Source organism: Callospermophilus lateralis, unplaced genomic scaffold (genome assembly GCF_048772815.1).
Source record: "Callospermophilus lateralis isolate mCalLat2 unplaced genomic scaffold, mCalLat2.hap1 Scaffold_1909, whole genome shotgun sequence".
Classification (NCBI taxonomy): domain Eukaryota; kingdom Metazoa; phylum Chordata; class Mammalia; order Rodentia; family Sciuridae; genus Callospermophilus; species Callospermophilus lateralis.
In genome coordinates this window covers 62,080-88,387 of record NW_027512924.1, presented here as the reverse complement: position 1 = coordinate 88,387, position 26,308 = coordinate 62,080, and the positions used below count along the sequence as shown (strand labels likewise).

General features: G+C 33.3%; 1 protein-coding gene across 1 annotated transcript in view; it reads right to left on the bottom strand.

Moving 5' to 3' along the window:
- LOC143387348 (roundabout homolog 2-like) overlaps nt 1–26,308 on the bottom strand; it is a 144,685-nt gene that overhangs the window by 77,355 nt on the left and 41,022 nt on the right. The window contains 6 exon segments of the mRNA XM_076841835.1: nt 10,364–10,485; nt 13,609–13,775; nt 15,435–15,597; nt 16,042–16,123; nt 20,221–20,426; nt 23,917–24,088. Coding sequence (XP_076697950.1) covers nt 10,364–10,485; nt 13,609–13,775; nt 15,435–15,597; nt 16,042–16,123; nt 20,221–20,426; nt 23,917–24,088 — 912 coding nt within the window.

Below are 26,308 nucleotides of genomic sequence, written 5' to 3'. Positions count from 1 at the left end.
CCAAGAATCAATAAATGGGATGGAATCAAACTAAAAAGTTTCCTTTCAGCAAAAGAAACAATCTGTGAAGTGAACAGAGAACTGACATCCTGGGAGCAAATTTTGACCCCTCACATATCAGATAGAGCACTAATCTCTAAGATATATAATGAACTCAAAAAGGTAAGCACCCAAAAAACAACCCAATCAACAAATGGGCCAAAGACATCATCAGACACTTCTCAGAAGAGGATATACAATCAATCAACATATATATAAAAAAATGTTCATTATCTCTAGCAATTAGAGAAATGCAAATTCAAAACTATTCTAAGATATCATCTCACTCCAGTCAGAAGGGAAGCTCTTATAAAGACAAACAACAATAACTGTTGGTGAGGATGTGGGGAAAAAGGTACACTCTTACATAGCTGGTGGGACTGCAAATTGGTGCAGCCAATATGGAAAGCAGTATGGAGATTCCTTAGAAATCTGGGAATGGAACCACCATTTGACCCAGCTATCCCTCTCCTTGGTCTATAACCGAAAGACTTAAAAACAGCATACTACAGGGACAGAGCCACATAGCAGCACAATTCACACTAGCTAAACTGTGGAGCTAATCTAGATGTCCTTCAGTAGATGAATGGATAAAAAAATGTGGCATATATACACAATGGAATTTTACTTGGCAATAAAAGAGAACAGAATCATGGCATTTTCAGGTAAATGGATGGTATTGGAGAAGATAATGCTAAGTGAAGTTAGCCAATCCCAAAAAAATAAATGCCAAATGTTTCTTCTGATATAAGGAGGCTGACTCAGAGATCCAACATGGCGGAGGGCACGGAGAGATCAAGTCTCTGACCTCTTCAGCTGTGCGGGCATAGGGAGTCGTAAGCCATCTAAAGGCTGTTTGCTCAGGATCACTAGGTAATGCTGAGCTGACGTGGATCTGGGGCAAACAGTCTGGGCCTCTCAGAACATGCACTGAGCCCGGATAGGCTGAATTAATGCTCCTGTTCGCCTGTGTCTCTCAGGCAAACCGCTGTGACTCAGCACTAAACGATCTCACTGAAACAACTGGTTGTCCCTTCTGACCCTGCGGAGGTTAATACCAAGTGAGCAGGACAGCCTAAATATTCAGGAGGACCTAGAGGCATCAGAAAAATGGCCAAATAAAGAATCAAGGAATACCTTAGATATATGGAATGGAATCTTAAAGAGGATATGAGACAGCAAAGTTAAACAGTGAAAGAACACATTGAAAATGAATTACATAAACAGATAAAAGAAGCAAATAAGCATCTTTATCAGGAGATAGAGATTATTAAAAAAATCAAACAATAATTCTAGAAATGAAGGAAACTATAAACCAAATTTAAAACTCAAATGAGAGTATCACTAACAGAGTAGAGCAAGTAGAAGCCAGAACGTTAGATAATGAAGACAAAATATATCATCTTGAAAAGAGTCTAGCCAACTCAGAAAGGCTGGTAAAAAATCACAAGAAAAACATCCAAGAGATATGGGATAACATAAAAAAAACAAACTTAAGAGTCATCGGGATAGAGGAAGGTATAGAGATTCAAACCAAGGGAATGAGCAACCTGCTGAATGAAATAATTATAGATACCTTTCCAGAAATAAAAAAGGAAACGGATATACAAATTGTCAATGCATACAGGACACCGAGCATTCAAAATCACAGTAGACCAACGTCAAGACACATTGTTATGAAGATATCCAATATACAAAACAAAGAGAAAATATTAAAAGCTACAAGAGAAAGGAGGCAGATTACATTCAGGGGTAAACCAATAAGGTTAACAACGGATTTTTCATCACAGATGCTGAAAGCGAGAAGATCCTGGAACAACGTATTTCAAACACTGAAAGACAATGGATGCCAACCAAGAATTTTGTATCCAGCAAAATTAAGCTTCAGGTACGACAACGAAATAAAAATCTTTTATGTTAAACAAAAGTTAAAAGAATTTGCAGCCAGAACACCAGCATTGCAAAGAATCTTGATCAAAATAATACATGAACAAGAAATAAAAAACAATAACCAAAACCAACAGTGCGATATACCTCAGTAAAGACAGAGGGCGGGGGGAAAGCTAATCATGGAGAAACAAAGTAAATTAAAAAAAAAAAAGATAAATAATCAAACATAGCTGGAAGTACAAATCATATATCAATAGTAACTCTAAACATTAATGGCTTAAACTCTCCAATAAAGCGACATAGGTTGGTAACATGGACTAAAAAAACAAATCCAACAATATGCTGCCTCCAGGAGACACATCTGATTGGAAAAGACATACACAGTCTGAAGGTGAAAGGTTGGGAAAAAATATACCACACACACGGTCCTCGTAAGCAAGCAGGGGTAGCCATCCTCATATCCAATAAAAGCGACTTCAAGACTAAGTTAATCAAAAGGGATAAGGAAGAACATTATATACTGTTAAAAGGAACAATTCACCAACAAGACATAACAATTATCAATATTTATGCACCAAATAAGGGTGCTGCGACGTTCATAAAACAAACTCTCCTCAAGTTCAAGAATCAAATAGACCACAACACAATAATTATGGGTGACTTCAACACACTCTCTCACCATTGGACAGATCCTCCAAACAAAAGTTAAATAAAGAAACTACAGAACTCAATATCACAATCAATAACCTAGACTTAACTGACGTATATAGAATATATCAACCATCATCAAGTGGATATACTTTTTTCTCAGTAGAACATGGATCCTTCTCAATAATAGACCATATATTATGCCATAGGGCAACCCTCAGTAAATATAAAGGGTGGAGATAATACCATGCATTTTATCTGATCATAATGGAATGAAACTGGAAATCAATGATAAAAGAAGGAAGGAAAAATCCTACATCACATGGAAAATGAACAATATGTTACTGAATGATCAATGGGTTACAGAAGACATAAAGGAGGAAATCAAAAAATTCTTAGAGATAAATGAAAATACAGACACAACATATCAGAATCTATGGGACACAGTGAAAGCAGTTTTAAGAGGGAAATTCCTCAAAAAAAAAGAACAAAACAACAAGTAAATGAGCTCATACTTCATGTCAAAGCCTTAGAAAAGGAAGAGCAAAACAATAGCAAATGTAGCAGAAGGCAAGAAATAATTAAAATCAGAGCGGAAATCAACGAAATTGAAACAAAAGAAACTATTGAAAAAATTGACAAAACTAAAAGTTGGTTCTTCGAAAAAATAGATAAGATCAACATACCCTTAGCCATGCTAATGAAGAGAAGAAGAGAGAGAACTCAAATTACTAACATACGGGATAAAAAAGGCAATATCACAACAGATGCTACAGAAATACAGAAGACAATTAGAAATTATTTTGAAAACCTATATCCCAATACAATAGAAGATAGTGAAGACATCATCGATAAATTTCTTAAGTCATATGATTTGCCCAGACTGAGTCAGGAGGATACACACAATTTGAACAGACCAATATCAATGGATGACATAGAAGAAGCTATCAAAAGATTACCAACCAAAAAAAGCCCAGGACCGGATGGGTATACAGTGGAGTTTTACAAAACCTTTAAAGAAGCATTAATACCAATACTTTTCAAGTTATTTCAGGAAATAGAAAAAGAGGGAGCTCTTCAAAATTCATTCTATGAGGCCAACATCACCCTGATTCTGAAACCAGACAAGGACACCACAAAGAAAGAAAACTACAGACCAATATCTCTAATGAACCTAGATGCAAAATTCCTCAATAAAATTCTGGTGAATCGGATACAAACACACATCAAAAAAATTGTGCAGCATGATCAAGTAGGATTCATCCCTGGGATGCAAGGATGATTCAATATACAGAAATCAATAAATGCTATTCACCACATCAATAGACTCAAAGATAAGAACCATATGATCATCTTCGATAGACACAGAAAAAGCATTTGACAAAGTACAGCATCCCTTTATGTTCAAAACATTAGAAAAACTAGGGATAACAGGAACTTACCTCAACATTGTAAAAGCTATCTATGCTAAGCCTCAGGCTACCATCATTCTGAATGGAGAAAAATTGAAGGCATTCCCTCTAAAATCTGGAACAAGACAAGGATGCCCTCTATCACCACTTCTATTCAATATAGTTCTCAAAACATTGGCCAGAGCAATTAGACAAATGAAAGAAATTAAAGGCATAAAAATAGGTAAAGAAGAAATTAAATTATCCCTATTTTCAGATGACATGATTCTATACCTAGAAGACCCAAAGGGTCTACAAAGAAACTACTAGAACTAATAAATGAATTCAGCAAAGTGGCAGGATATAAAATCAACACGCATAAATCAAAGGCATTTCTGTATATCAGTGACAAAACTTCTGAAATGGAAATGAGAAAAAACAACCCATTCACAATATCCTCAAAAAAAGTAAAATACTCGGGAATCAACCTAACAAATGAGGTGAAAGATTTATACAATAAAAACTACAGAACCCTAAAGAGAGAAATAGAAGAATATCTTAGAAGATGGAAAAATATACCCTATTCATGGATAGGCAGAACTAACATCATCAAAATGGCAATATTACCAAAAGTTCTCTATAGGTTTAATGCAATGCCAATCAAAATCCCAATGGCATTTCTTGTAAAAAAAAAAATAGATAAAGCATCATGAAATTCATATGGAAAAAGTAAAAGACCCCGAATAGCAAAAGCAACTCTAAGCAGAAAGTGTGAATCAGGCGGCATAGCGATACCAGATTTCAAACTATACTACAGAGCAATAGTAACAAAAACAGCATGGTACTGGTTCCAAAACAGGCAGGTGGACCAATTGTACAAAATAGAGGACACAGAGACCAATCCAAAAAGTTAAAACTATTTTATATTTGATAAAGGGGCTTAAAGCATGCAATGGATGAAGGATAGCATCTTCAACAAATGGTGCTAAGAAAACTGGAAATCCATATGCAACAAAATGAAACTGAATCCCCTTCTCTCGCCATGCACAAAAGTTAACTCAAAATGGATCAAGGAGCTTGATATCAAATAAGAGATTCTGCGTCTGATAGAAGAAAAAGTTGGCTCCGATTTACATATTGTCGGGTTTTTGCTCCAAATTCCTTAATAGGACAGCCATAGCGCAAGAGTTAATAACAAGAATCAACAAATGGGATTTACTTAAACTAAAAAGTTTTTTCTCAGCAAGAGAAACAATAAGAGAGGTAAATAGGGAGCCTACATCATGGGAACAAATCTTTACTCCTCACACTTCAGATAGAGCCCTAATATACAGAGTATACAAAGAACTCAAAAAATTAAACAATAAGATATCAAATAACCCAATCAACAAATGGGCCAAGAACCTGAAAAGACACTTCTCAGAGGAGAACATATAATCAATCAACAAGTACATGAAAAAATGCTCACCATCTCTAGCAGTCAGAGAAATGCAAATCAAAACCACACTAAGATACCATCTCACTCCAGTAAGATTGGCAGCCATTAGGAAGTCAAACAACAATAAGTGCTGGCGAGGATGTGGGGAAAAGGGTACACTTATACATTGCTGGTGGGACTGCAAATTGGTGCGGCCAATTTGGAAAGCAGTATGTAGATTCCTGGGAAAGCTGGGAATGGAATCACATTTGACCCAGCTATTCCCCTTCTCGGACTATTCCCCAAAGACCTTAAAAGAGTGTATTATAGGGACACAGTTACATCGATGTTCATAGCAGCACAAATCACAATAGCTAGACTGTGGAACCAACCCAGATGCCCTTCAATAGATGAATGAATAAAAAACAATGTGGCATTTATACACAATGGAGTATTACTCTGCACTAAAAAATAACAAAATCATGGAATTTGAAGGGAAATGGATGGTATTAGAGCAGATTATGCTAAGTGAAGCTAGCCGATCCCTAAAAAACAAATGCCAAATGTCTTCTTTGATATAATGAGAGCAACTAAGAACAGAGCAGGGAGGAAGAGCAGTAGGAAAAGTTTAACATTAAACAGAGACAAGAGGTGGGAGGGAAAGGGAGAGAAAAGGCAAATTACATGGAAATTGAAGGAGACCCTCATTGTTATACAAAATTACATATAAGAGGTTGTGAGGGGAATGGGGAAAAAAAAACAAGGAGAGAAATGAATTATAGTAGATGGGGTAGAGAGAGAAGATGGGAGGGGAGGGGAGGGGGGATAGTAGAGGATAGGAAAGGTAGCAGAATACAACAATCACTAATAGGGCATTATGTAAAAATGTGGATGTGTAACCGATGTGATTCTGCAATCTGTATTTGGGGTAAAAATGGGAGTTCATAACCCACTTGAATCTAACGTATGAAATATGAGATGTCAAGAGCTTTGTAATGTTTTGAACAACCAATAAGAAAAAAGGAAAAAGAAAGGAGGCTAACTCATAGTGGGGTAGGGTAAAGAAGCATGGGAGGAATAGATAAATTCTAGTTAGGGCAGAGGGGTGGGAGGGAAAGGGAGGTGGTAGGGGAATTAGCAAAGATGGTGAAATGTGATAGGCATCATTATCCAAAGTACATGTATGGAGACACGGATTGTGGTGAATATACTCTATATACAAACAGAGATATGAAAAATTATGCTGTATACATGTAATAAGAATTGTAATGCATTCTGCTTTCATTTATTTTTAAAAAATCAATGAAAAAGAAACCCCCTCAAAATTTACAGAGGACATGTTTTCCATTAAGAATGGTGGAAAATCTGCTATGAAAAACACATGGTTTCCTGGCTTGGGTGGTTTTGTATCCAGTCAAAACTACTGAAAGATAGAATCATGGCAGTTTGTACCACTGGAATTATTGGAGAATTACATTACTTCCATGGGATTGGAATAATAGAAAGTGTTATGTGCAGAACATAAAATAGGCCAATACAAAATTATATCAAAATGGAATTAGGAGTGCTACAATACGAAACAGTCACTATAAACTTAGTCATATTTTTATTAAAATATAATCCAATTTTGTACGAATAAGTTAGAAAATTTGAACAATAATGAGGTTTCATTTAAGAAGAAACAAAATGTGTTACCCAGGATCATATATCAAAATTTCATTACTAAAAGTCATTCTTTTCTATTAAATATTTATATATAGCTTCTCTTTATAGTAAAAAAAAGAAATAAGAATGCATATGTAAAGTCAGGTAATTTGGGGCTGGAGTGTAGGTCAGTAGTAGAGTGCTTATATAGCATGCTCGGGGTTCTGGGTTCAATCCCCAAAATTACACACCTTAAAAAAAAGTTAAAAATCTGCAAATCCAGGGACTTCTAGTCTTATCTTTACTTATAAATAAACAGGGGAGATTAGGGATACTATTCAACCTGTCTGCATTGTTTTTCTTTTATGGAGTATATAATTGGACTAAACATTTTATTTTTTTTTTATTCTAATTTGCTACATATGACAGTAGAATGCATTGCAGTGGATATTACACATGTAGAGCATAGTTTTTCATCTCTCTGGTTGTATACAAAGTACATTCACACCATTCGTGTCTTCATACCTGCACCTAGGGTAATGATGTCTACCTCATTCCACCATCTTTTGTATCCCCATGCCCCCTCCCTTCCCTGCCACTCCTTTTTCCTATCTAGAGTTCCTCTAATCCTCCCATGGAACCAAAGGGACACAGCCACATCAATGTTTATAGCAGCACAATTCACAATAGCTGAACTTGGAATCCTAGATGGCCTTCAATAGATGAATGGATAAAGAAAATGTCACACACTCACACACACACACACACACACACTGGAATATTACTGAGCAATAAAAGGGAATTAAAATCATGGCATTTGCAGGTAAATGGATGAAGTTGGAGAATATAATGCTAAGTGAAGTTACCCAATCCCCCAAAAACAAATGCTGAATGTTTTCTCTGAATAAGGAGGCTGATTCATAGTGGGGTTGGGAGGAGGAGCATGGACTAAACATTCTTAACTGTTATTTTCATTTTTTACTTTTGTTACACAATAATGCCTCCATATTTCTCAGTATGGATGGGAAAGAATAACAATGTCTTTTTTGGTGCCTATGATAGAATTAATCACTTCCTTTTCATTTAAATGTGTGCATAAATATCCTTATTGCAATCATTCATGTGTATCAGCAACTAGAATCACATCTTCTGTGGTGCTATTCTCCATCTAGAACATAATTCATTCACAAAAAAAATGCTTGTTGAACTGGATTTGTTCAATGGAATTATCATGAGGAAGACATCAGTATGTTTCTCTTTATTGTGTCTTATATTCCAAACATAACTACTCACAACTGACCAAAAATAACTAGTTTTGCATTCTCCTCTCTTAAGGGAGTTGGTAGGAATAGTGATAGAGTTCTTTCTCTGAAGTAACTTAGATTCTAAGAGCAGTAAACACATTATTTAAAATTTGTCTTCCTTCTACTTACATAATATCAAACAACAGCAATAGAAACACAAGTACTGTCTAAATAAACAATATTGTAATTAAAGTGAAAACTCTTAACCATGCCCTCAAATGTTCATTACTTTAACAAATTCTGTCACATCCTCAGAGTGTTCCAAATAGCCGTACTTTTCTGTCATTCCAATATGTATATTTTAATGGATTTTTTTGGATTTATAATAGAGAGGGATTTGGACATAAATGAGAAGTTGGTGCTAACTATAGTAGGCACAGAGAATAGGATCTGACTCCTCTCAAAACACAGTCGCACACATACAATAAGCACACACAGTAGCAATATTCTCAAATACAATTGATATTTCTATTTTCATCCTATTTGTTGATTTCACTGCAGCAGTTGCCATCTGATAAAAACATTTGCCATTTGAAATAAGTGTGTATTCTGACACATATAATAACGCATGACACTTGAACTTTCTTAACATTCATTAAAATATCAAATTATTACCTAAATCTCACTAATTTTTTGACCACACATGCAAATGATTAAAATTGTGTAAATGTTTTGTGCTGTTGTATCACATTCACTAAAAGACTATAAAGATGGTTTATTTAAATTCAGAAGATAACTTCATCAAAATTAAAATCTTTTGTGTTTCAAATGACACCCTAAAGAATGTAAAAAACAACTCACAGACTGGAAATATTTGCAAGTCATGTATAAGATAAGTGACATATCTGGAATAAATCTTTAAGAAGAAGACAAACAATTCAACTAGAAATTTACAAAGAATTTGAATAGACATTTCTCTAAATAGGTATACAAATGCCAACAAGCACATGAAAAGAAGAACATCATTAGTCTAGAAAGAAATGCAAGTCAAAATCACAGTGATAAACTACTATACACCCACTAGAACAGCCATAACCAAAAAAGAGAAAGAATAATAAGTGTTAACAAGGATGAAAGAAAAGTTGGAATAGATTTGGAGGAAATTGGAATGTTAAAACATTGCTGTTTCAAATACACAATGATATCATCATTTTGAAGACATTTTGCTACTTCATCAAAAAATTAAGTGGGGGAGTTTCCGTATTATTCAAAAATTCTTAGATGTATACCAAGAACAATTAAATGAATGTCCACACCAAGATTTGCATACAAATGTTCGAGGTGCCATTATTTATAATAGCCAAAATTCCAAACAACCCAAAGGCCCATCACTAGATAAATGGATAAAGAAAATATGATATACAATGTAGTATTATTTGGAATCACTATCCTGGTAAAGAAGGGAATGAAATCCCACAATAGAATAGTACATTTTAAGGAACAAAGTACTGACACATACTTCACAATGGATGAACATTAAATACATCATGGTGAATTAAAGAAGCCACACAATAAAGACATATATTATATGAATCCATACCCAAGAAAGTCTAGAATAGGCATATCTAAATATAGAGAGAAAATTCCTAGTTGCACAGGGCTAAGATATATAGTACAGAGAATGCCTATAGTGGGGACAAAGTTTCATTTCAAAATGTGTTCTAAAATTAGATTTTGATGATAATTTCAAACCTCTATAAATATACTAAAAATATTTAGTTGTGCACTTTGATGTGTTACTTATACCTTTTTAATAAAACTGTTAAAAATTTAGAAGATAGAAAAGGTCATGTTTATATTATAATATATTTTTATTCTACTTCTCCACTTACACATTTATTCATTCAATATTTTTGTGGATTTTACTTGGATATTAAAAGGTGAGCATTTTAATTATTTGTTTTGAGTTTGGTTATTTGCATTTTCCTATTATTTCTGGTTTCCTTAAAGTATTACAAAACATTTCATATAGGCTTTTTCACTATATATAAAGCTGTCCATAAAGCCTCATATAGTTTTCAACAACTTACTGTCCATGTGACCTGAACAGTAGTGGGAGTCAGTACAACTGGAGTGTGAAGGCGAACAAGGACGTCTCCTAGTTCCTTCTGTACTTGTCTGTGGTCCATTCCTTGTGCTGGTGGGCTGATATCTGCAGTTAGAGGAAATAAAAACTCCTGATTTTCAGAAATTCATAATAAAATTCCAATTCACCTAATACAAGTCAAATTATCCTTCTAGAACTAATTATAGGGGGAAAATTACAAACCTTTCATGACAAAGAGCATTTAAGCATGTGTGTGTGTGTGTGTGTGTGTGTTGTGTGTGTGTGTGTGTGTTTTGTGTGTGTGTGTACTTCACAAGGTAGGACATAAGTTGAAGGATATTAATCTTCATTACAATGGTTTAATGAAAGACCATTTAAAGTCCCTCATCTCCATTCAAACACAGACACAATATTGTGGAAGATCACTAGAATGATCCTTTAGAAAGAATGAAGTACATACTCGGAGACTTTTCTAGAAGGATTGGCTTTATGTAGATTTTAGAGCATTGAAGAATTTTCCCCAGTGGTCAATTAATACATGTCTCAACACGGAAGGTTAGAAATTTGTTGAATCCCTTGTTTCAGGTTGTGTTTTTCTACCCCTTGAACTATTTAAGTCTGGGAGTATGGAAAGGAAAATTTGGGAGACTGGGACAAGGAACTATGTCATTAAAGGTAACTAGAGTAGGGGAGAGAGGGGACAGAGCTCCTCAAATTCACAGTCACTGAAAAATTTAGAATACTGACAAAATATTCCAAAATAATAAATTTTGGCCAGAACTCCAATATCTGAAAAGAGGAAATGCAGCTGCTTTTGGTGATTAAGAAAGGAGGAAAAGAAAGAATGGTGACATTTTGAATAAGACATGCGTAACTGTACATTGTTGTCTCCTTATTCACCATCCACCTATTTACGGCCCTATACAATGGTATATATTCTGTGTCCATTAAGACAAAATGGTACCTTATAGACATTTAATTGATATCAAACACTGAATTTCACACTCTTCAAGTTGTCTTTAACTGGTACACTTCAAAGTTTAGTTGAATTCAAACTACTTTATTTAAGGAAGAAGGTCCAATTTAAAATGATTTATTTTCTTCATCTTTTTTTCTCCTGTTTTCTCAGGCCACCACACCACATTTTTGCAGAAATATCTTTTAAGTGCATATCTTAGCTATAATTTAAATTGAGTGCACTAATTTAAATTGCCACATGAATACTTGGAAACTATACTTGGGTGATTTTTCCCCCTCATTTTCCTTCTTTGTTTCATCCTTAACAAAACTGCAAAGTACACTCTTATTGAAATTGAGGGAGGGGGGAGTCCCTTTATATGAACAATGTTAATCTTTGCCTACATAAATACACTCAACTGTGATGTTGATGGTGTAAGCATTTAGTAGCCTTAATGAAATAAACAATTTCTGTGTTCTGTGATATTTAAAATCTTTGTAAAATAAGAGCTCTTTGAAAGTTAGCGGTTGCAAAATGCAAAGCTACTGAAAGTGAGGTATCAAAAATGATCCTGACATTCAGACCCACAACATGAGTTTTCCTATTAAATATATGTTAAAAGAACATAAGTCTTTTGCTCTGGATAGTCTCTCAACTGAAACAGGTCAGATCAAAAACAACTTTTCATTAATCTTTCTTGATCTTTTCACTGAGAGTTATTTTATGAGTCAAGATTTAGTGACTGGCATAGTTATTGAATGATCTGGACAATCTGCCAGACTCAATCACATGCAAGTCGTCCACATTCTGTTATCTCCTTACCTCACACTGCAGTTGTACACACACAAAAAAAAACTATTGCAATCCACACAGGTGTAAATGATCTAGGTACTAGGATTTCCTGAATTAAAATTATACATCTTTTCCATTTTGCATCCAATAATTTAATTTACTCATTAAATTCAGACACCCTATAAAGCAATTGGATCTAGGTAAGATAAAATATAACTAGTTACAGGTGTTCAGATTCTTTGTTGTGCTTTTTATTTTTCCTGAGACAGGTTTTTTACATACAGGCCCTTTATCATCAAGGAAAATTAATCACATTACTGCTTAGAGAACAATAGCAGAGTGGCATTCCCTCCTCTCTTGACTGTCATCATGTCAGCAACATTAGTCACGTGGTGACTTTATCTCACTTGATTCCTTTAAGGCACCTTCTCTGTTATAATGGCATGCTAGTTACTATCACTGAACTACATGGTAATTATAATAATATTTTATGGCTGTATAGTGCTTTTCATAGCACAAAATACTACTTTGAATTATATCTTGTTCAAAGCCTTTTACAAATAAGAAATAATTAACCCTTTCTTATAACTCTGTGGGGAGCTGTTTGCAGCAAATAATAAAGGCACTACTTCTATTGTATTAATTCCCTTTACCTACTAGTAGAAAAGGAAACTGTAATCTAGCATCCTGCATTCCATCTGAGATTCCAGTGACTTTTTAGTTGGAAGAGTCAGGTTACAAAAGATGAGATGAGGACATCTCCATTTTGAAATCACATTTTGATATTCTAGGAGTTTTTATACTAGTCAAAAGAATGACAAGCCTCAGAAAGAAAACTTGATTTACTGTTTTCTGTACTAAATCACTTTTTGAAACATTGGATTGAATAAAATACATCATAACTGTGGTCATTAAACTTTAGCACCAGCATCCCCTGGAGGGTATATTAAGATACACACTGGCTGACCCCAGTGTTTTTGACTTGGAGCCTGAAAATCTGTGTTTCGAACTATCTCAGAGGATCCAGATGCTGCATTCTCAGGACAGTCACTGTACTATAAAAATAGAATTTCTGAAGTAATTTGGATACCCTTATCTGAGCATCTATCCATTAAAATATCACTTTTTTTGGCTAGTGTATAATTTCTTCCAAAGAAGGAGAAATTTTATTTTTATTTATTTTATCTTTTTTTCCCTCTTGTAAATATACTAAAGTCCTAGCTTAGTGGATTTACTTTTAACATGTAAATGTATCCGATTTAATTTTTCACTGCAAAGATCCTAACAGCTCCAGAGAAAGGAAACATTTTAGCAAGTTGAACTGCTGACTTCTTTCTTCTTCACTAGCTAAAGTCCAGTAAATCATTTTACAAAGCAGTGTACATACATGTACTTTTCCTCATGCAATCTCTTTGTTCTCAAATGTCAGTCTGATGCTTCTCTCTAGAACCAGTCATGTTTACAGCTATTGAAATTACCTTGAGTGTGCACAGGGTCTGACATAGGGCTTGGGTCACTGAGACCTTGAGGGTTGATCGCTCTGACCATGAACAAGTAGATTGTATTGGGTCGCAATTCTCTCACAGTATAAAGGGTGGTCTTTACATGGTTTGCCACTGTCTGCCAGCTATTGCTCACTGATTGCCTGAAATGTGAACAGAAATTTCACTTAAAGAACAGTCATACAGTTATTGGAAATGGAGTTGGGTAGCAATGACAAAGGTTAATGGCTGAAAATTAAACACACACACACACACAGAACACTTGAAGTGTTCAGTCCAATAAATGAAACATTTGGATGAATTCAGTTTATTCAACAACAAAGCCGAGCCCACCTAACGGAAGTGCCATGCACAACAAAATTAAACTCAGCCCAGGAGATGTGACAGCCCTTTGCTAATGCACAGCAGCCCACTAAATGAATACCTGTAAATGGAACAGAGGTCAAGATCACAATATCAAGTTTATACAATAAGTATGAGATATATATATATATATATATATATATATATATATATATATATATATATATATATATACCTTGAAAAGAATTAACCTGCAGAAAGAATAAGTGGACTATAGAGTAAATTATGCCAATATATTTTCCTGTTACAAGGTGTGTTTTCTTTTGCATCAATTCCACATGCAATATTAAAATAGAGCCTTCTAAAACTACATATCTGTAAAAGAAGAAAGAAAGCATATAATGAGTATTTTCCCTTGGTTACATTTTTTAAAAAAATTGTACATTACACAGAATTGTGATTTGGCATCTCAGACTGGTGAAATATCTCTGAATGTGTGTGTGTGTGTGTGTGTGTGTGTGTGTGTGTGTGTGTAGACAGACCTTTTAGAGCCAGATGGATGACATTTTAAAATACTTTGTCTATAGTCAAATGCTACTTTTGCTTACAATGAAGAGAAAATGGTATTAGGGAGGTTTCATTTTAGATGTCTTTAAGCATCAAACTATCAAACTGTAGAAAAATAGTATTTTGAAATTTGAAAACTATGTACCTTTTATTATCTTAAATATGGATTCTAAAAGCTCAAAATGAAAGTGATCATTTGTCCCATTATTGACAAAGGACAAAGGCTATCCTTCAAAATGTATGATGTTACGATGTGAAATTAAACATGAAAATAAATTAAGTATATTTTCCCATTTGCATCAGTATGTCATTAAATTCCCATAAAGTAATTTTATAATAATATTTGCTAATTTATCATTCATAGCTGTAAGTTGATAGGATTTCAAAAACTACATGAAAACATCTTTTCCTTTCTGCACTAAAACCACATGGAATCAGTTTCTCGATTTAGATTTACATTTTCTTGCAGACATATTTAATAGATTTATTCAAATATATAGCATAAAAACATTGGAATTAAGTTCTATCCTAATTATTAGGCATAAATATTCCAAAGTCTCATGCTTCAATAAATATTGCATAACATAAAAATGTGTCTGTCCCTAATTAAAGTATTGTCTTCCCAGTTCTAATGCCCAAATTCTCATTTTAAATACATACACTTGTCAGGAAAAATAAATGAGCTAAGTGATTGTGTCATGACTACATTTCTATAGATATAGACATAGATGATGCATATTTAATTCTACAATTAAGTTATAAATTAAAACATAAAGTCTGTTCTTGAATAAATACTGATATAAAAGATAAATTCTTCAAATGCATCCATTGAACCCATTCTTATCATAACACAGCCAGATAGCTCAGGTGAGGCTTTAGTACTTAAGAGCTAAATTAAAAACACAACTAAGAAAAAAGAAATCATGCCATACCTGAAAGCTTCAATGATATATGCACTTGCTGGAAGAGTTCCAGGGGTACCTGGTTGCCAGGACAAGGTAACACTATTCTTAGTAACATCAGTGACCTGTGGTTTTGATGGTGGTCCTGGCAGGTCATTTAAATCATAATTTTTACTGATTGTTGCTCCAGATTCTATAGAAGACAGACAGAATAAACTTTGTTCCTGATCAGTCATGTTGACATTGATGCTTACAAGAAAAAAACAGTCTACTAAAGAAGTTGGCTTAGATGGTGAACAATTCATCTTCATTAATCAGTAGCATCTATGTAAGTGAATATCTGCTTTCCATACACATTAGTAAATGCAAACTCTACTTTCACACATGATCACTAGAATTGCCTGCACTTAAGAGGATGTAAAATAACAAAGTTTTCAAGAACCAATGTACTAAATTTCACAAATGTAATGCTGAGTGTGAACTGGTAGAGGGCTTAAAAAGTGGTACTGAATGTACAGACTTAGATTTACATTCAATCAATTAAAACTTTGATCGTCCACTACCTTGTTATTTAATAAGAAACCATCATTATGAGGCTCAAGATTTCTGCTGCTAAGATGGTTCACAAAGAGCTCACCTGTCAGATCCAGTACTGCACTCCAGGAAGTCTCCCCACTTGAACTTGTAGCCACACAAGTGTAAGTGCCAGTGTCAGAAATCTAGCATGCATGGAAGGAGAGAATTCAACTGTAATCAGTGTGCAGAATAATTACTCAATATCAACCAGGTAATATTTGATTTTTTTAAAGATACCATTTGCCCATCTAAATAATGCATTAATTTTATATATATGAAATATTAAAATAAATTCATACAATGTTATTCATAGCATTGATTTGAAAGTTTGCAAAATTATATTTCTACAATTAAATGTATAGGATAAATTCTATTTGTCTTTTTTTCTTTTTTGATAATACTAATCTCTTAATTCCATTTTATAATGGAGCCTGAGTTAAATATAGACAACTCAGGACAGAATTCATTCATAATATCATAAGGCTACACACCATCAGAAATAAAAAGCTGTCTTTTCTGTTTTTTTTTTCTGTTTTAAATAAACTATTTTCTCTGGAATAAATTAGCAATGAGATAATAGGAGGCCATACTTTCTTTCTTTTTAAAAACATGAAAAAAAAAGAAGAAAAATATTTTTTAAGAAGAATTTTTTTTTTCTTTTAAGGAGTTCAGTATTCACTTCTATGTAAATTGTAGCAGTGCAGAATCCAGTAAAAGAAAGTTGTGTCATACGTAAATCAACAAATACTGACTATGGAGTTAGTGTTGAAAGGGATCATAAAAATAATCTAACAAAATTTAAACATTTTTAAAAACTGACATTTCATTGAGGACTGAAAATGTTTTCATTACTCGTTGAAGAACAGCCAAGGACACTTAAAAAGAGGTCTCTTTTACAAATCTAAGCCAAAAGATTCTCTCATTATAATTTGAAAATAGCCCCAAGGTCAATAAAAGATGTAATTCAAAAGTCCTCACTGTGGTTGAGACTTGTGGGCTTCCATGGTAAACAACACTCACTTAGGTTGGGTTTAGGAGTACAGGAGAAGTGAGACTGGGAAGAGAGGCTCATGAAAAAAAGAGAATAAAGCAAGGCAGAAGACATAGATTAAAACTGTGATGAACATGAACTTAATTGTTGGTGAAATGTGGGAGTTCATAGAATATTGCATCTGTCAGGTTCAAAATGTAAGTGTATTGATGATTCTAGCTTTCAGAATGGATTCTCAGGTATATCATTAGTGCATGGATGTTACTGCCATTTCACTGTTTTAATTGATTGCAAATGTCATTATGTATTTTAACTTAAGTTTCAAATTGCTCTTGCACGTCATTCTTTGCCATATTATCTCTGTACAATTGTCTTCTATTACACAGAGGGATGATGGGAATAGCCATTGTAGAATGAGCCATTCTTTCAAATGTGGCTGTGTTCACATTATAGTCATTAGAATTCTTTGCATTTAAGAAGCATCACTCACAAACTAAATATAATAAGCCAGGGTTGGATTTTAATGGGATGTTCATTTGAATATGGACTGTGAAAGAGTAAAAAAATTTGCATTTTATTATAGCTGTTGAACTAAAACATAGCACTTGTTATTCTGTGCAAATGCTAAAAGAAGAGTATGTAGGTGATGCTTTTTAACTGTAGCTCCTTGTCATTGTGTGGAGATACAACCTGACAATAGCTGTGGTAGCTAGGTTTTAATGAGTACTGGAATATTCTACGTCTCAAAAGATACAGATTCAGTTACCAATTAGCTGGACTATGAGAACACTGTATTCATCATGTTATTTTTTTCTCTTGCTTTACATACTGAAAAGGAAATAGTGAGACACAAAAGAACATGACCTATAGAAAACCTTTCTTGATTATGCAAGTGAAACACTGAAAAGCCCATTTGAATCCTCCTGGAAAGAGACTCATTTTACAGAAAAAGAATGATGTGCTTACTTTGGTGTTTATCAAATGCCTGAATATCATTGATACATCTCACTATTTTATCACCATAATCATCAGCACTTTACTCTCTTTTATTGTTTTAATTTTAAATAATAACTTTTCTGGACAAGAATGCTTCACTTCTCTTCCAACCTTATCCATTCATCTCACCAACTGCTTTAAGAGGTGTATATTCTAGCTCACTCCATCCTACTTTTCTCCTTGTGCAGTTGGCTACAGATAAGCCCCTTAGAGACTATTGAGTTTGACATCATCAAGCACGCACCTTTAATTGCTTCTTTCAAACACTCCTAGGAATCTTGACTCTGAGAATACCCTTTAATTCAACAATACAGTGAAAATGCATTAACCTCCATTGCCCTAGGCTGCCTTGCTCCCAGAGAGAGAGGTTAAAGTGTTTACCCAAGGAGAGCTGGCATTAATTTTTTAATAACTTCCATTTTGTTCAAAGAAAGTTAATAACTAATTTACAATCAATGAAAAGACACATTAAAAAGAGTCTGTATTAATTTATTTTCCTTTAAGTGAACTTGGCAGTAGTTTTGTTACTTAAGAGCAATAATTAATGCCTATGTCTCAAAATCATATATGTGTGTGGTGTGTGTGTGTGTGTTAATATATACACACATACACACACAATTAAAAATGTAAGCATGTATTTGCTACAAAAATAGGATCATTCTTCTATTTGGCGTGTGTGTGTGTGTGTGTGTGTGTGTGTTTGTGTGTGTGTGTGTGTGTGTGTGTGTGTGTGTGTGTGTGTGTGTTAGTTACAGTGATAAATAACCAGATAAACATTTAAGTGTAGATAACATTTCCCACCATACAGGAAGAATCCTTTTCATTTGAAAACATTTATAGTAGAACATTTTTTACTTTCCTCCTTAGCTTCTGAATGTGAAAATTGAGCAATATGGTTTTGCTTGTTTGTTTGTTTTTTCTTTATCTTTCATTCTCAATTTCTACCTAGATACCAGTTTCTACTAACTGTTCTTCCACTGAACTGTTTTCATTCCATTTTTCCTCATGCATTATATTATACCCAGTATCTTAATTCTGGCTCTCAAACCCAGTGGTATGAATATATCCTCCAGCTTTAGTGTAATGCTTGCAACATGGGGTAAGTAGGGGTAGAGTAACTATTCTTGGTTGAATGAGTTGAATATACTGGCAGAGAACAGATATCGCTCATGGTGACATTCACCTGGATTTTACAATTTCCATATTCCACCTGAGTATATTGAAAACCATTGGTTTCAAGGTTTTAAGATACCTTGTTTGTGACTTTCGTACATAGGATTGCAATGCCTATTTTGGTAGGAGATGATCTTGCTTGTTGACATAGAGGAAGGAGACAGGCATATTGAGAAAGTCCACATAGCAATATACTAAAGCAAGTAAACTGAGGTTGTTAATCCAGTAGACCCAAATAACTCTAGTCTACCAGCAGTCATGATGATTGGAAGCAAATCTATCCTGTCAATCTTCATATGAGCCCTCATCTCCTCTAACTGGCACCTCTGATTATGCCTCTGAAACAGGTGGCCCTATTAAGTCATGGTCATGCTTCTAACTCACATAAGCTATGAGATATTAATAATTGTTTTACTGCCAATACTGTTACATTGTAATAGATAGTTAAAAAATATCCAGAAGCACACATATTATTTTGAGTTGCTCCTGAAGAGGTACCAAATTGTTAAATTTCCAGGAATGGTCTTTCTCTGTTGCATACATTTCAGTTAAAAGATCACCAACAATTTGTTTTCATCCTGGGGTTTAAATGAAAAAAACCACAGCAACATCCCCTAAAACCTATGGGTTTTCTCTAACTAGCCAAACCTGCCTTTCTTGCATTCAGTCTCATCCCTTTATTTTTTCTACACAATTTTTTGACCAAGCCAACTTATCTACATCTTGCTATGATATACCTTTCATCAGTGATAGTAAAATCAGAAGCATTTGTCACTTTTTCAAAGGATTTTATATATTATACTACTATCCTTACATCATTAAACTATGATTTATAGTTTCAATAATTACATACATAGCAGATGTGATACAAGAGTAAAAAGATTCTAGGTCTGTTTTGAATTTATGAGTGACATAAGGAAAAGACCCTTGCTCTAATTTCAACTAAGAATTTTTACAGTAAGAAGTAACATGCACAGAAGGCATGCTAAGATGTAAGATTTTAAGTTCACCACAAAATATTTCCCTATAACAGTTCTTATGTTAAGACAAGGACTCAAATGCAAACCAAATATTGCTTACCCATAAATTCTTAATTTGCAGTGTTCCTTTCTCTTGTATAGGTGCTCTTGAAATTCTACCCAGAAAAGTAAATCCCTCCTTTAACCAGCTAATGACTGGAAGAGGATCACCAGTGGCTTTACATTTTAGTAATGCTATACCATCGACTGCTAGTGTTTGGTTTACTGGGCCTTGTAAAATTATGGGCGGAGGTCTATCTGTCAGAACTGATGAATAAAGACATATTTAGTATATTTTAACTCCTATGCATTCAATAGTCTTAAAGTACTGATATCGGAAGTAAGGAGAAAACCCCAAAGCCAAACATATTACTTATAACTTACTTTGTGTATTTATTCAATACCCATCATATATATCATATATGAACATATAACATCCAATACATAAGATATATATTTAAAAATCCTCCCAGAAAATAAAAAAGAATAGTGGACTTAAATTATTGTTTAGCAACTGTGATGAAAAAAAAAAATGGTTTCTTTTCTCTAAAAAGTTATTTTTTATTACCAGGTAAATAATTAGAAAAGTAATTTTGCTTGAGGTTCTCAATTCCTTTGTCTATCCATGTTTGTAAACACCAATTTTCATGACTCTGTCTCCATCTGTATGCATCATATTTATACTAGTGTTCACAGATTTGGGGAAGAAATCATTAAAATTACCAGGCCTCTACGAACCACCCATGACACAACCAATCAATTTTAATTTAAATTAGAACTTAGGATAATAGGTCCCCACAAGTCAAGACACTGTAGACCCCAATGAACCTGAATTTATTATATTGATAATAAAAAAACTATAATAAACCATAGAACCATTACTTGATCATACATCAAAATTAGAACTACTTATTTCACTGATTTTTTGATCACTTTCTTCATTTTAGAAACAAATGAAGAAGCTTAAGAGAATGTGGGAGCCCAATATTACAATAATTCTGAGACATCTGGCAATAATTTGCAAATAGAAATTTAAGCTAATGGTTTTACATAAATCGTTTATGAGACAAAACTAGATCAATGGATTTTTTTAATATGGCGAGAAAAATAGGTCTTCAGAGTCTAACTTATTTATCAAATTTTAAATGTTACATCTTTGCTTCAAATTAAGTTCTTCGTAAGAATTCCAGTAATTTCTTATAACCTGCTTTTATTGTCATATCTCTGAAATCATTAGATGTAGCCAAAGGTCATCTAATTATTCCCCTCTGCCTTTTTTTTTCTTTATGAGTGGTTCATTGTCTTTTGAATGACTTCGATCAATAAGTGAATTGAAAATCTCCTGGCCAGAGGAATTCTCACTTTCAAGGATGTTATGGGTGAAAGATGACCACAAGGTTTCCATGACATTAAGGTCAAAGTTTAAATGAACATTTAGGGTTTCCAGTGATCTGTGAACAACTCCATGGTCTTCTCTAACTATGCATTATAAATCCTTAATAAACCATGCATGTAAGATTATGATTTGACATTTATAGTCAGCATAAGACAGAAATGCATTTCAGCTCCTAGTCCTTTTAGATTCTATTCATTCCACCCATAGAGTTTTCTTTACAAGTTTTTTTTTTAACTTTTTGAAATAAAGGCAAAGGAAAAAAGTGAATAACTATGAGAAGATCTTTTAGAGGTCTATTTTGAAACTTAAGTATTTGGAAACATCTTACCTCAATCCATAATCTGTACAACTGTAACTCGACATGACATATTTCATCACTATTAGCAATAGTATGTGAATACTATATGAATGTTTAAATTAAATATATGCTCAGTAATTGAGTTTAATGTCAAAGATATAACAAAAACATTGGTACAGATGGAATAATCTGAATATGATATATATTTTTCAATTTACAATTTCAATTGACTCAAAATTTCCCTAGATCTTATCAAAGAGTACACCTAAAATGAAAATGATGACTTACATATGATTAAATCACTAACTATTCTGAAAAACCTAAAGTATGACTAGAAGATGAAGTCATCAGCCAAGGACACAATTTCATATTTAGAGATAGTTATTCATAATAACTTTGACTTTTTGATTGCTTAAGTAAAAATCAATGTAGGAATTAATGTTCGAAACAGTTGTAATGAAATGTTCAGAGCCATCTCAGTCAACTGAAAATTTAAACTCCATCGTGACCTTTTTAATTTTGACCTAGAATAGATATTCTAGCTGTGAGATATCATCAACTAACATAAGTTTTCAATTCATTGTATCAAAAATAATTCTCAATATCTACCTGTCTCATGAACCCTATCATTTGAAACCACTACCTCTTCTAATTCACTTATTTTGTTTTCTACATATATGTCTGCTTTTTCATAGCAAATTATTCATTTAAGCTCGGTCTCTCTCAAGTAAAATGCTTCAAGTAGCTAGATTATAGTAGATATTTTAAGCATTATGTTTGAAATATAGCAATTTAGAGTAAATCTTAGGTTTAGACCCAGATATCTTGTTTTCCAATTTAAATACCTATAAATTTTTACTGATAGAATATATGAGTACTTTTAAAATATTCATAATTATCTTTCACTCTTTTTAAATAAACAAAGAGGTAGAAACCATCAAAGAGGCTTTAAGGAAGCACTGCCTATTTAAAGAAGGATTTCTTATCACTGTTACCCTTGAACCTGACTTCTTCTTTCAGCTCCAGTCCATAAATCTCCAGAGCATTAGCAGGTGCAGACATTAATGACTCAATGTCTTCACAGCCAGTGTTTGTCTGTCTTATTTATTCCCATTACTGACATGGTGCTGAATCAGGCCATACCATGGACAGATATTAAAAAATACTGCCTTTCTATTAATTTTAAATGACCTTTTAATCTACACGTAAATTCAAATTCTATGAAATCACATTGAAATTTAACCAGCAGAGAATTAGAGAAACCACAGATGAAAAGTCTTATATCTCATTAACCAGAATGCGAAGGGAAAACAAACACAAAAAGCTCACCAATATAAGACAGCAATAGAAAGTTTTAATTTAAGGCATGGAAGAATAGGGAATACATTCATGCTCAGAGGCTCAAAAATTAGCTACAACTTCCTAACTGTCAATTGTGATGAACCTTGGGGAAAGATCAGAACATTTTCAACTTTCACTCTGAATGTAAGTGTCTCAGTTAAGATTCAAAGTATATACATGCAAGTAAAAAATAATAATTTTAGCATTCATCAGTGCTTCCAAAAGTACTTAATTAATTTAACTTAGTGAATGTATAATTAAAGGCAGAGGAATGTCATAATGTGATTAGATAACTAAAAAACTAATTCTCTGTTTCACTGATAATATTAAAGATGATATCTCTTATTCTGCAATAAAATATAAAATTATTAACATCTTTGAGAAGCAGTCATGTCAACATAAGACTAACTAAAAGTATTCAGATTATACTTGTAAACACAATAATTTTGATGTCATTTCTTTAAAATTACTTTAAATTTAAAATTAAAATTTCCTCCAAATCAATGTTTTTAAGATTAAAATGGGCTGCCTTTAATGGCATTAAAGGAAATACTGGCAGGTAAATTAAAAACTGTTAAAATGTGTTACTTTACCTAGATTTAAATTTAGAGGATAAACATTGATCTAAGCCATTTAACAAGTAGAAAAAACCCACATCTAATGTGTATCTTGAAATAAAAAATCATATTTTTTATGAGACGAATCTAAAAACAATATCGCACCATCAGTAACCTCCAGTTGAGCTTTTGCTAAAATGCTTCCTGCCACAGTCAAGGCCTGGCAGATGTAGTAACCCGCTTCTGAGCGCTGAATGGTGGTAATGGTGAGGTCTCCAGTTGGTGACACTGAACATCTACTGTTGGGCTGCTGGGGTTGGTTTGGGAAAAGTAGGTTCTGTAGAAGCAAACACAATGTTATCAATATTTTTTTTTACCATTTACAAGGAAAATCGCATTAACAACAAATATTATAGTTATGAAAAATATGATTGGTAAAAAGATGTATAGATTTAAACAAAAAAGTTTCAAAATAATTATAGGTCGGGTAGTGGGAAAACTAACTGGGAAAGTTTCCAATCATGGTGTATGCTCTATGACCTCAATATACTTCAGTTAAAGGAATGATCACCTGCATTTTTAAAGAGCTGGATCTGTCTTTAATTTTTAAGTTTTGATTGGTATATAATGCTTGTACATTTTAATGGGCTACAGTATAAAAATTCAGCACATATGTACAGCATGTAATGATAAAATCAGGGTAACATTAAGGTTTCTTGATCTCAGCCATTTACTCTCTCTAAAACAAGTTTTCCTCATCTATAAAATGGGCAGATTAATGCTCATATGATTTAACTTCTACACAAGGTAAGAATCAAGAGAGTAACAATAAATGTGTAGGTCTTTTCTAAACTTACAAGAAACAAAGAATGTAAAATATAATTCCAATTGTCACTGATAATTTTGAATATTTTAGGACAACAAATTAAATTCTAACATTTTTCAAAATGTGTGTGTCTTTGACTGACAGACAAAGCTGAGTGTATTGCTATAATGCACTGCAAACCATGACAACTTCCCAAAGAGCTATTGACAAATCCTAATCTAAGCATGATAAAATCAATGGCTGAAAATTAAAGGATGTAGAATAATTATGGAAGTTAGAATGTTCAACCAAACAATTTTGAAGTATTATTTTTAAAAAACACTTTACTATATATCACAAAAAAGCCTATCATATATCTCATATAACCTAATCATAAATGTTGAAAGTTTTTATATGAGTGCAGTAACATCAATTTAGATGACCTATGTCACTTTACTGTTGTTAAATTAAGAAAAACATTTGGATATAATAAATCATATTGAGGTATGTTTCCAAGTTGGATTATAAATAAGAACATATCAATTTTTATGTTCTATTTACTTACAAAAAAGAACATTATAACCCTCGGGGATCTGTTTCTCAATATAGTAATTAATTTTCCAGGTTTGTAATTAAACATTTTCAATAAGTTGCAATCAGGAGGTAATAACATTCAATTAAAGGCACAAGACACATTTTCACCTTAAAATGTTTTTACCCTTGAAGTACTACCAATGGAAGAGGATAAAATAAGGTATTAACACTTTTCAATTACGCTAAATGACTTTAATCCTGCAAATGATGTCCTACTTTAATTAGAAGCTCTTCTCTTTATTGCAACATGATGGATGTCCACTTTATTAGATTCAAGTGTGACACTATTAGCCCACTTTACATAAACATTACCATGTTATTAAACTCCTAAAAGAAGAGATGTTTGCTAGCCTGACATGGATATGATTTCAAAAAAACTGTTTCCCTCTTTTAAAATTTGTATTACTATCTAAGTCTAGATATTTTCATGCATATGAAACATAATTTGAGAACAAGTTAAATCTCACGTGGAATCCAAATATATTACAGAAATAAACCATCCAAAAGAGAAGGGTCTAAATTTAAAGGCACTTGAAAATGATACAATAACTCAAAATGTGCACTTTCTTACAATTAGCCATTAGAATACCAATTTACATAGCACCAATCTATCAGATGGGCTAATTCTCTCTGGGATCTTTTCCTCTAGGATGTAATATAAGTCCACCTTCTAAATGATCCATTTACATGGAAAATGGCATTTGATTGAGATTAACCCATCATCTTTATTTCCTGCTTGTATGACATGGCCAAAGGAAAATGGATTATAAGCAAAACCAAGGCACTCGACAGAGCTCTGCTTGCCTTGAAGTGTCTGAGAATCCTATTAGTACTAATTGGCATTATCAGCACATATTGGGGAATATGGACCATTAAGTCCAAGCACTTCACTCTTTCTACTGATGGATAGTCATAGATCACCATAGAAATTGGATACTACAAACAGTAAGACCAATTTATTTTTCCTAATATCCTAATTCATGATTTGAAAATTTACAGTTTGCTCAAGCACTTCTCTTTACTCTCTCTCCCTCTGATATGATAATAAACAAGCCAAAGAAGCTAAGTAGAAATTTTGTGGCATCCTTAGCTATAGTATATATGGATTTACATGCTACATTGTCAAATAGGAAAAGGAATACTTCAATGCTTTTGATA